The 12695-nt window shown below is 46.4% G+C and overlaps 1 protein-coding gene and 2 non-coding genes across 3 annotated transcripts in view; 2 read left to right on the top strand and 1 right to left on the bottom strand.

Annotated features, from left to right (window-relative positions):
- Positions 1-12695, bottom strand: part of LOC148143179 (uncharacterized) — a 217166-nt gene that overhangs the window by 127930 nt on the left and 76541 nt on the right. The window contains 1 exon segment of the mRNA XM_087975784.1: positions 11713-11881. Coding sequence (XP_087831910.1) covers positions 11713-11881 — 169 coding nt within the window.
- Positions 1837-1910, top strand: trnan-guu (transfer RNA asparagine (anticodon GUU)). Its single transcript has one exon. It is a non-coding gene; the product is annotated as a tRNA-Asn (tRNA).
- On the top strand, positions 5127-5198 carry trnae-cuc (transfer RNA glutamic acid (anticodon CUC)). The gene has a single exon. It is a non-coding gene; the product is annotated as a tRNA-Glu (tRNA).

Genomic DNA, 12695 nt, shown 5'->3' with positions numbered 1-12695 from the left:
TTTGAATGTAAGTGTTGTGCTCAACAACTTTGTTGTTCACAGTTTATAATACTTATCTTCCCAGTCCACTGTATCACTTATCGAAAATGTTTAATTTGCGTCTTGTAATCCTTTCACTGTCTGCTAATGAGGATCGCGTTTCCGTGTTTTACCTAAATTATCTTGACCTTGCATACCTCAAGCCTCAAGCTAATTTCACGAGAAACCTTCTCCAGTTCAAAAGCCAACTGTTAATGATGGCTCTGTTTCTTGTCACGTATCCAATTTCAGATCGATGTTGTTAATTCCCCTTTTATTCCTTCAGATCCAGGTTTCGCTCACAGGGCTAGAACAGAACTGTCGCCAAATACATTTACCAATCTACGTTCATCCTATCGATTGTATTAGCATCATCAACACTTCTCATCAAAATAACTCGAGAGACTTTCATCACAATTTTCTGTGAACAGTTCCACATTAGCTTTGCTGAATGAACCCCAAATTTCTTGAAGTGGCTCCTTATTTTCGGCCCTGATTATTAATCTCTCTATGCATGGGAATGGATCCTTCCCACCCGTTCTCTCACTCATCAATGTGTGTAGTTCAGTTCGATCTCCCATCAGCCTCCTCTGTCCTGATCCAATCCAGGGGAACAGAATACGTTGGGACTATGGCGCGGACAGGAAAAGCCTAATACTCACCTTTCCTGTTAGAACCATTCCATGAGAAATTTTAGACCACAACTTTGGGCGTGTAGTTGTGGCCGAACACTAAAGGTGCTGGCGTAGAGATTCTTTGGGGCTCCCCCGCTCAGGGTGGTAACCTGCTGACTATGCTTTCTTCACTGGCGATTTTAAATGACTTCCTGTTGGCTGCATTATCGCTCAAACTTCACAAAACCCGTCTCGATAAAATCACGTTTGCTCATGTTTGGGAATTGATTGCCATGCAGGAACCTCGGGTTCTGAACAAACAACGTACCAGCCTCACAACGTCAGCTCTGTTTACCTTTCCACAGATGCTGCTCGTCCTGTTGGCTTTCTGCAGTATTCTCTGTGTTTAATCGGCACAAGTGCTGCTTTTCATTCAAGAACTTCAATCCCTGTCCTCTGGTAACTGACTCTTGTCAGTGGCAATTGATTCTTCTGATCATTAATCTGCCCATTCCCACCGCTTCTTCTCCCATCATTACCCACAGCCCCAGGAAATCTCCAGTTAACCTTCTTTGCTCCAAAGCAAACATTCCCAACCTTGGGAATGTCTCTCCAAAATGGAAATTCCTCATCTCTGGAAATGAATCATGGCGTACAATTGGGAAGAGGTTTTGGCAAAATATTGTCAGTTACGAAATGGAAAAATGTTCATGAAGCAAAACAGAAATCCCAGTCTCCAGCTTTGTGAATCTTTAGAAACTCTTTGGGAAGCGTATTTAGAGGAGAATGAAAGATGAACTGTCCGACTGAGTAGAGACAGTCCAGACACCGTCCCCTTGTTGAAGAGGCCGGGAGATTAACTCTGATGTTCTCGGGACATGAATTGATCTGAGACATTGAAATAATTGTCGTTCCTGCACATCAGGAATTCAAACCCCTTCTCACCTCCGAGCCAATGAGAGAACTCGGGAACAGGCAAAACACGGAAAGGCTCGAAGGGCGATGGCCCCGGAGTAAGAAAGCTCGTTCCTCCTGACATGGATGTGTCTCCAGCCTGTCCCCGGTGTCTCCACAATAAATCTCCCAGTCTTTATTATGGAAAAGTAAAACTGATAGACGACAACTGGAATTCGAGGCCGGGAGGCTGACTTACGAATTCACTAATAGCCTCCCCTAAGTGATGGCGCAACCCATGTCATCGCCTGTCTCTGTGGCGCAATTGGTCAGCGCGTTCGGCTGTTAACCGAAAGGTTGGTGGTTCGAGCCCACCCAGAGGCGATGACCGTTTGGTTGCTTGTCTCTTTAGCACGCCACCCTGTTCCCTGGCTAACATCTCTGTCTCAGGCATGCAGCAGTGTTCCAGCAAAGCTCTGCTCCAGATGGAAGACCAGCGCCTCATTTTCCGTTTGGAATCCTCCAGTCTTCAAGATCGAGTTCAATATTATTTGGATCCGAACTCCCGCATGCCCTTGATCCCTACCACACCCACACGAGGCCGTGTTATCACATCGTCTGCTGTTACACACGACTTATTGTTAGCCAGGAATAGTCTCCATGAACAGTTCGTCAAACCCGACACAGATCGTTATTCTCTCCTTTGTCCCTCCAATGTTCTCCCTCTGAACTAGTGGCAAAGAGAACAATGTGGATTGATATCCCTGAGCCAGCTCTTTGTCCCATCTCCAGGAACCGGGTTCTCTCCACTGGCGGATAATTAAACCACTTTGTTGTTGCGTTGACGTGAGGAGATTGTATAAAAATAAACTTTTCTAAATCCCCACCTTCCGTTGATTGAACTGTGAGTTCACTCTGAATCACAACACGTGTCACAGCGCAATTTGAGGCCCACATTAGTTCTACTGGTTCTACACAGCAAGTAAATGAGAGTCTCTATTCGTATCATTCTCTTGCCTTCGCCCTGTAAATCTCCACATTGTTACTTTGGACATGACCACCGAATGCCCTTTTGTGTTCTTGAATCTGCCTCCTTGTCACGGTCGGACAGGGACAAGAAAGTGTTCTTCCTAATGTCCTTTTACTTTTTTTACCAAATGCCTTGAAATCTCTGATAATTTTTTGGGAAATTGAAAGGATTCTCATTCCTGCACATGAGGTTGAATTGATTTAATTTCTAACGTAAAGGACTGCGGATGCTGAGAATCAGAGACACAAAGAGGAGCTGCTGGAGAAACTCAGCAGGTTTGGCAGTACCAGTGGGAGAAAACAGAGTTCTGAAATATTGTCTCTGATTCTCTTTCCACCGATGGTGCCTGACCTGCTGAGTTGCTCCTGCAATTTCTGTTTTTGCTTTTAACTGAAAGTTTATTTCATCTTTCGTGATGAAACAACCAGACTCGCCATGTGCAGATATGTCACCCTTTCGAAACCTGTGAAGTGATTGTATTCAAACAAACCCAGCAATAACTCACTATTTCTCAGCTCCACAGGCGGAGAGACCTGGGAAATGAAGCTGTCAGTGTGGTTCTTTGTTCGTGGGTCGAGTGGTTAATACGATGGATTTGAGATCGATTGCGGTTTCCCCACGCAGGTGTGAACCTTGCCGACGACAGTTGAGAAATGTCGTCAAAAAGAAAGGAAGACTGTTCCCCGGTTTCTTCTTTAAGATTCACATCAGTGGAGGGGTTGGAAATCTGCAACCCATTGCCTGTCAGGGTGGAACAAGCAGATACCCACAGAGCTACTTTTGAGGCTATGAGCCAAGTGTTTGGAAATGAGACGAGAACAGTGAGGGGCGTGAAGTCGTGATCGAAATGAAGCAGGCACCTGAGGACGAATGTGTTTTATTTGCCAGTGAAAGATACTGCTTCACCAAGTTGGGACAATGGAAGGTAAGCAGTGACGGTGATTATCTTTGGCTGTTCCTCTTGTGAATGTTCCCATTGCTGTGCATGTCCGTATAACGTCAGAACTCTGCAGCATGGCGGCGTCAGGTCCGCACAGTGCCAGGGGCGCAATGGATGACGCATGTGACTCCACCTACATGTTTGAAATGCAGCTCACAGCTTCTTCACACACCCCAATTAATCTTTCTCATTGTCCTGAAGCCGGCATACGGTTTGAATTCCTGATTTGCGGGAATGGGAATCTTTTCACTGTCTCGCGTCAGTAAGTGTCCCTGAGAACATCAGAGTCACGTCACAGCGCTGTCGGAGGAGGGGAAGCTGAAAGAGCCCCACACGCTGCTCATGGACATATTTCACTTTCCCCAACTCACCGCCCCAACCACTGCGGCTCCTGGGAGTGGAAAGGGAACAAACACCAAAACCCAGTCTCAGCTTTGTAAATCTTCAGGAAATAAGAAATCTGTTCATCCTGTTGGATCTTGCATCCTGGCCTGACAGCGTTGATTTTAAATGGCTGTCCAGTTAGTGCCGATTCGGTTTGGCTGAAAAAAATCTTCCTTATCTCATCCCAGCATTTCTTGCCACAGAGAACTGTGCGGCAGAGTTCATGTATATGTTTCCTTGTATGGTATTTTGTAAATAACATTCGTTTGCGGGTTGTTTGTATAGGCTATTCCAGGTTCATTAGCCGCTGTGTAAGTGTGTTGGTAGGTTTGTGGGCTACCATGATGGTGAGAGGGTTGAGTTGTCTGGACATCATTTCACAGATGTCTTTTATGTAAAGTAATGTGGCTAGGGTTTCTGCACACGTTGTGTCTGCTTGTGTCAGTTTGTTGATGTGAAATCGACACACTGGGTTTATTGGGTAGGCAAAAGTGCGGATTGCAGATGCTGGAAACCAGAGTTTAGATCAGAGTGGTGCTGGAAAAGCACAGCAGGTCAGACAGCTTCCGAGGAGCAGGAAAATCGACTTTTCGGGCAAAAGCCCTTCTTCAGGAATGGAAGCAGGACGCCTCCAGGGCGGAGAGATAAATTGGGGGGTGGAGGTGTGCTTGGCCGAAGGTAGCAAAGAGTACAATAGGTGAATGGGGGTGGGGATGGAGGTGAAAGGTCAGAGAGGAGGGTAGAGCGGATAGGTGGGAAGGGAGATTGGCAGGTAGGACAGGTCATGAGGATAGCACTGTGCTGGAAGTTTGGAACTGAAGTAAGGTGTGGGGAGGGGAAATGAGGAAACTGGTGAAGTCTACATTAATTTTCTGGGTTTGAATTTATCCGAGGCGGAAGATGGGGCGTTCTTCCTCCAGGCATCGGGTGGGGAGGGAGCGGCGATGGAGGAGGCCCAGGACCTGCATGTCCTCGGCAGAGTGGGAGGGGGTGTTGAAATGTTGGGCCAGAGGGCGATGGGGTTGATTGTTGCGGGTGTCCTGGAAATATCCCCTCAAGCGCCGTGACTGGACTCTGCGAGGAGTCTCCAGCCTCCCCAATGTAGAGGAGACCGCATCCGGAGCAATGGATACAAGAAATGACATTGTTGGATGCACAGGTGAAAGCTTGCTGACGACCGCGGCCCAGGTTCGATTCCCGGGCAGGAAAGTAATTTTTAGGAGAGCTGACAAGCAGAATCGGCATCTCCCTGGTGGTCTAGTGGTTAGGATTTGGCGCTCTCACCGCCGCGGCCTGGGTTCGATTCCCGGTCAGGGAAAACTTTTTCAGGGGTGCAGGCTACCCATTCTTCTTAAATGCGCTGTGTAATTATTTATAGTCGTTCCTGGGTGCTGCAGTGTGTCGTGGCTCGTTGAAATAGTGTCCTGATTCAGATTTGTTTGTTTGTGGAGGGATGATTGCTTCTGTAGTTCAGTACTTGGTTCGTGTGCGTTGTTTTCCTGTAGACGCTGTTTTGAATTTACCATTGACTGTTCGCTCTACTGTGACATCTAGAAATGGCACTTTGTTGTTGTTCTCCTCTTTTGTGAATTTTATGTCAGCGAGGATATTGTTGATGGTGTTGTAGGTTTCCTCTAATTTGTTTCATTTTTTGATGACAAAAGTGTCATCACTGTAGTGGACCCAAAGTTTGGGTGGATCGTTGGAAGGGCTGTTTGTTCGAGTCTCTGCATTATTGCTTCTGCTCGGAATCCTGATACTGGTGGTTTCATGGGTATTTCGTTGATTTGTTTGGAGGGCTTGTTACTGAATATGAAGTGGGTGGTAAGACACAGTTCTACGAGGTTGACAGTGCTATCTTTGCTGATGAAGTTGGTGCTGTGTTTGTGTCTCTGGTTCTTCGAGTAGTGTCTTCAGTTTTGTTTGGCCACGTTGATGTTAATGGATGTGAACAGGGCTGTTATGTCAAAGGACAGCATTATTCCATCCTCTTCTATCTTAGTGTCTTTGGTGTTCAGGAATTCTTGGATGGAGTAAATGGAGTGGCGTGAATCTTCGACTTGGTGTTTTCAGTGGAGGCCTTTGACTAGTCTGCATATTGGTGTTCCAAATGGTGAGGCTTTGGGCCTGAAGGGGGCTCCTGGTTTGAAGAGGAGAACAACAACAAAGTCCCATTCTTAGATGTCACAGTAGAGCGAACAGTCAATGGGGAACTTCAAACTAGCATCTACAGAAAAACAACACACACAAACCAAATTCTTAACCACAGAAACAATCATCCCAACACCCACAAACGTTGCTGCATCAGGACATTATTTCAACGAGCCACTACACACTGCAGCACAGAGAAACTACGAAGAGCAGAAGAGGAATACGTATATAGTGTATTTAAGGAGAACGGGTACCCAATAAACCCAGTCCGCCGATTTCTCATTGATGCTTCCAAGCTGACTCTCAAAAATTCGTTTGTCCCTCCATTCTTTCCTGTTTGTTTTTTGTGGGTTTTGAAAGCTTTCGCAATCCTCTGACTGAGTATTTGAGTTGGGAAGTTATGTTGTGGCTGTACAGGACATTGGTTAGACCAGTTTTGGAATATTGTGTGCAATTCTGGTCTCCTATCATTTGGATACTGTGAAATTTGAAAGGGTTCTGAAGCACCAGTGGGTCCACAGAGGGGAAGAGGCCCTTCTGCTGCCCTGAGTGTGGGAAGGCATTCAGTGATTCCTCTGCCTGTTGCCGCACCAGTTGGTCCACACCGGGGAAGGCTGTTCTCCGGCCCCAAGTGCGAGATGGCCTTCAGCAGTTCTTCCCACCTGCTGAGACACCAATGGGTCCACACTGAGGAGAGGCCGTTCTTCTGCCCCGAGTGCAGGAAGGGCTTTGCTCTTTCCTCCGACCTGCTGGCCCAATGGTGAGTCCACATGGGGGCGTGGTCGTTCAGTTGCCCTAAGTGCAGGAAGTCCTTCAGCAATTCCTCAGCCCTGCTGAGGCACCAGTCCGTCCACACCGGGGAGAAGCCGTTCTCCTGCCCCGAGTGTGGGAAGGGCTTTATCTGCTCCTCCACACTGCGGAAGCACCAGCTGGCCCACACGGGGGCGGGTGGGGGGGAGGCCATTCTGCTGACCTGAGTGCGGGAAGGCCTTCAGCAATTCCTCCACCCTGCTGAAAAAACCTGTATTGTCCTTCAGCAGTGGGAGGCCCTTCAGCTGTCCCATGTGTGGGAAGACGTTCCTTTTTTCCTGCAACTTGCGGAAGCACCAGCGGGGGCACTGCTGCTCATTGAGCCAGGGACTGCACATTGCCAATGAAATGATCCAAATAAACCTAAGACCGCAAGACCATCGGAGCATAAGTTAGGCCATTGGGCCCGTCGAGTCTACACTGCCATTCGTTAGAGACAAAATTAGTGCAGATGAGATTAGCTGCAGGAAACAGGCCATTTGTCCCAACAAGTCCACACAAATCCTCCGAAGACTTCGTCAAAGGGGCAGGTTTAGGGCAATCTTTTAAACAGGTTCAATTTCCCAAACATCTGAGGACAAAGACGTAAAGAGCAAACACAAAATAGCAAAGGCTGGGAAACAACAGTGTGGACATAACGTCACAGGATGAGTAATCCATGGAACATGAGTTCAAATCCACCACAGCAAGAGGTGAGATGTGAATAATTCAAATCATAAATGGGGAACACAAAATTAGTCTCAGTATGGTATCGATGGCACTGACGTCAATTGTCATAAAAGCCCATATTCACCAATGTCGTTTCAGGAGGGAAACTGCCATGCTTACCTGGTCAGGCTTACATGTGACTCCAGACACACAGCAATGTGGTTGACTCTTAAATTGCCCTCTGAATTGGCATAAGCAAGACACCTTGCACTTAGGGATGGATAACAAACATCAACCTTGTTAAAGTGTCAGAACAGAAATTGCTGGAGAAACTCAGCCAGTCTGGCAACACCGGTGGAGAGAGAGAGAGAGAAAGAAACAGAGTCAATATCCTGGCATGCGTCCAGAACAGTTGTGAAGAAGGGTCACAGCACTTGAAATGCTAACTCTGCTTCTCTCTCCACTTGTGCTTCCAGTCCTATTGAGTTTCTCCAGCAATTGGTGCATTTTTGTGTTTCAGATCTCCAGCATTGCAGTTCTTCATTACACTGACTTAGGGAAGCTCAAATCCTATAAAAGAATAAAGCAGAAGGGCTGGAATTACTCAGCAAGTCTGGCAGCAGCTATGGAGATAAAAACAGTTAGTTCTTCGGGTCATTGAATGATCTTACATCGGGGACAAACTTTTGGCAAGCTGCAAGAGTAAAAGGCACTGGTGTAACTTCAACATCTGGGAGAACTCTCAGCCATGGAGGTCCGGCTGACCCAGCATTCTGGTCCTGCTCATTACCTGTTAACTTCTCCATTTGTTGTTCTTGTTATATTTCTACATGGTTGACACATTCCTATGTTTTAAAATGATATTCCAAACAGACAGGAATTTTCCATGTAAGTAATCATACATTAGAGGGTTTGGAAGTGAATGTAACTTTTAAACAAAAAGTATTTATTCATGCATGGGGTGTGGGCATCGCTGGCAATGGTTGCATTTATACCATCCTTTACCACCCTGTGGTTGGTTGGAAAAGTGAATGAAGGTGTCTGAGAGTATCTTGATCAGCACAGCAATCTCAAAGATGGGTGTGCTCAGGTAGAAGTACCCTCCACTCCCACAGCAAGTCTGCATTCAATTACAGATGCCATCTCACACTCCCAGGAAAAGGACAGCATGGGATTACAATCAGAATAAAGCTTCCTCTACTCTTAAATTGAAAGTGAAGCTACCTCAACACTGTCCCCAACAAACACTGCCAGGACAGAAACAGCAATGGGTTAGATACAGAGTAAAACTTCCTCTACACTTCCCCTTTCTTTCAGTCCCTGGACAATGACAGCAAAGGGTTAAATAAACAGTACAGCTTCTTCCATTATGACTGACACTTAGTACGTTCTACACCAATCCTCAAGGAAAATTCAGAACTGAGACTATTATCTGGTCCTGAATTCACACACCCTAATGGGAATGACAGCAACAGAAAATCAGGTAAAACACACACAATGTACAACAAAACTAGACCGTTATTGGGATCTAAGATATTTAAATGAGGGGAGACATGATCCCTGCAATGATCTGAATGTGAACTGAACAACTTTCTCACTTGAACAATATTCTCTGGGAATGCAATGTCCACCTCACTGCTGTCTATTCAATTCGTCTGCTCTCGTTCAGGGCTGAGTTGCGGCTGACCACATGTTGGCGTGGGCGTCAAGAGGTTAGGCAATTAAGGTCAACTTGGATTGAGGGCATCCTGTGTCATGCCAGTCAGGTCGAGGGTCGCTGATTTACTCAACTTATAATCGGGGACAATGGGATGTCAGGCTGGGCTTGTATCAGTTTGAGTTTAGAAGAAACAGATGATCTGATGAAGCTGTATAACATCTGGAGAGGACTTAATGTAAATGTAATGTCCACTCATTTCTAGCCAGAGACTAGCCTCTCATTTAAGATAGGAGAGTTTTGTTTTTCTTTCAAGTGTTCCCGAGTCTTTGAAATTCACTTCTTTAGAAAGCAGCATGTGGTGGTGGCACGGTGGTTAGCACTGCTGCCTCACGGCATCAGTGATCTGGGTTTGATCCCACCCTCGGGCCGAGTCTTTGTGTGGAGTTTGCACATTCTCCCCTTGTGTCTGCGTTGGTTTCCTCTGGTGCTCTGGCCTCCTCCCACAGTCCAAAGGATGTGCAGGGATTGACCATGGGAGATGCAGGGTTACAGAGATAGGGTAACAAACTGGTTTTGAGTGGGACGGTCAGTCAATGTTGACTCGATGGGCTGAATGGCCTACTTGCACACAATTGACCTATATCAATCAACAGTATACTCTTGCTTTATGGTTACCGACATCAAATTACATTCGTGGTTTTGGTTATTTCATCTCTTACGTCATCATATTCAACCAACTGCAGCATCTCGAAACTTGCTTAATTACAATATCCAATATCAGCAGAGTACTTTTTCTTTTTGTCACGACCATTATCTTGAAATCTGACGTGTGACCTCTTCATTGCTGTCAAAGTTATGATTTGTCCCTACATTGTCATGGTCTTACTTTGTCGAATGACTTCCTGGCTTTTGCATTTAAGACCCTATATTCTGCACTCGCCAACACTTTCCCTTCCAATTCTGTACTCAGGATTTCATGAAAAACCTCAGAGTGTGGTGAGACTGTGGAACTCACGACCATAGTGAATAGTTGGGGTGAAAGACATTACACCTAAGGGTAAGCAACCCAATACAAATGAATGTCACTCTCACCAGATTCACAACACAGTGAAATTAAAACATGCAATGTCCCTCAATTTCTCAACTGTTCCTAACCAGACTTGATGAAGAACAGATCTTGCACATCAACATTATAATTTAAACAAAAACCAACAATTATAAATACGGCAACTTTTCTAGGCCAAAGTTAAGTAGATAATCTAATTAACAGCAATGAATTAAACCCTTTGATCAAGTCCCCCATCATCTCAGAGATAGAAATTTCAGCGGCAAATTAAGAAATATTTCTTTTAAAAAACTTACCAATTCAAACAAACAGTTTCCAACAATGTATTGCCAAGCCTTTGCGCAATACTTGGACTATGAGTTTTTCACAGACGCGTAACTGTAAATCCAATTTAAAAGTCACTGCTGAATGTGACGAGACACCCCAAAGTATTCAGTCATTTCTTACAGGCTGGGACTCATTCCCAGAAAGAGCCAACAATTCTTTAACTGGACAGTAGAATCTCGAGAGAACAGCTCCTGGGCTCAACAAGCAGCAACGCCCAATGGAAGCAAATTTGGCGGCGGGGCAGGGCGGGGCAAGGGCATACAACAAAAAAGCCCACTGACTCTCCCACTGCACACACACTGTCAGAATGCACAGGGGCTCAGTCCTGGGAGTGACCCACAGCAGTTTCATCAAGAGGACCACACTTGATGAACAGATCTTGCACCCCAGAATTATAATTTAAACAAGAACAAACAATTATGAATACCGCAAATTTACTAGGGCAAAGTTAAACAAGATAATCCAGTTAATAGCGATGATTTAAGCCTTATGATCAAGTCCTCCACCATCCCATAGACACAAAATTAAGGGGTAAATTAAGGAAGAGAAACTTTAAAATTATCACTTGAAGCAATCAGTTCCCAACAATGGATTGCCAAGCCGTTGGGCAATCCTTCGATGACGAGTTGTTCACAGGCACATAACCGTAAATTTAATTTCAAAGTCACTGCTGAATGTGAATGGACACCCTGACGTATTCAGCTATTTCTTACAGACTGGGGTTCGTTCCCAGACAGAGCAAATAATTCTTTAACTGGACAGAAAACACTAGAGAGAACAGCTCCTTGTCTCAACGAGCAGCAGTGCCCACTGGAAGCAAAGTTGCGGGGGTGGGGGAGCACGACGGCATAAAACAAAAAAAATCCGACCGACTCTCCCGCTATAAGCACTGTCAGAATGGGCAGGGGTTCAGTCCTGGCAGTGACCCACAGCAGTTTCACCAGCAGAATCAGATTGTTGGGAGCACTGGTGTGCCCGCTGGTGCTTCTGCAAGGTGCAGAATGATGAGAAACTCCGCCTGCACTCGGAGCAGGTGAACGGCCTCTCCCGGGTATGTTCCCCGCCTGTGCCTCAGCAGGTGGGAGGAATTGCTGAAGGCCTTCCCGCACTCTGGGCAGGGGAAGGGCCTCTCCCCGGTATGGACCCGAAGGTGGGATGCCTGGGTAAAACCCTTCCCGCACTTGAGGCAGGAGAACGGGCTCTCCCCGGAGTGGACCCGCTGGTGCCTCAGCAGGGCAGAGGTATCGTTGAAGGCCTTCCCGCAATTGGAGCAGCTGAAGGGCTTCTCTAATATGTGGATCCGGCGGTGGGTCAGCAGGACGGAGGAATAGCTGAAGGCCTTCCCGCATTCGGGGCAGGAGAATGGCCTCTCGCCTGTGTGACCCGCTGGTACCTCTGCAGTACAGAGGAAATGCTGAAGGTCTTCCCGCACTCAGGGCAGCTGAAGGGTCTCTCCCTAATGTGGACCCGCTGATGGCTCATCTGGCGGGTGGAATTGCTGAAGCCCTTTCAGCACTCAGAGCAGGAGAACAGTCTCTCCCCGGTGTGACTGCGCCCATGAGTGTCCAGGTCAGATGGGAAACGGAAGCCTTTCCCACAGTCGCCACACTTCCACGGTTTCTCCACGGGACGGGATTCCTTAGGTTTCTCCATGACCGAAGCTTCACCTGCACACAAACACGTGTACAGCACCTCTCTGCCGTGGATTCCTCTTCCCAGTCTGTAAAACATTTACTGGCTCCACAATCACAGTGCTGCAGCAGTAGGGTCTCTCTTCCAGTCTCACTGATGCTGAAAACGTACTGAAACAGGAACCAAAAAGCTTGGTTCCTTCTCACAGAATCATGGTCGAAAATTGTTATAGTCCCGATGGATTCAGTGACTGTCAGACATTGACGTGAAATTGAGGACTGCAAATGCTGGAGAGTCAGAGTCAAAATGCAATGCTGGAAAATCACAACAGATCAGGCAGCATCCGAGGAGCAGTCGAGTCAATGTTTCAGGCAAAGCCCTTCAGCTATTGATATTGAAACTTCCGTCTTCAGATCTTCAAATAATCTGTAAAAAGATATTACAAAAATCATCACTGTCAGTCCAGGTTAGAAATTCCAAACAAGAAATTCTACTTTACGCAGAACATTCTTTTCTTTTTC

Source organism: Chiloscyllium plagiosum, unplaced genomic scaffold (genome assembly GCF_037043375.1).
Source record: "Chiloscyllium plagiosum isolate Xiang-an unplaced genomic scaffold, Cpla_swu_hap1 HiC_scaffold_27, whole genome shotgun sequence".
NCBI classification, from domain to species: Eukaryota; Metazoa; Chordata; class Chondrichthyes; order Orectolobiformes; family Hemiscylliidae; genus Chiloscyllium; species Chiloscyllium plagiosum.
The sequence above is the reverse complement of the archived record's forward strand: the minus strand, read 5'-3'. Positions and strand labels throughout refer to the sequence as shown.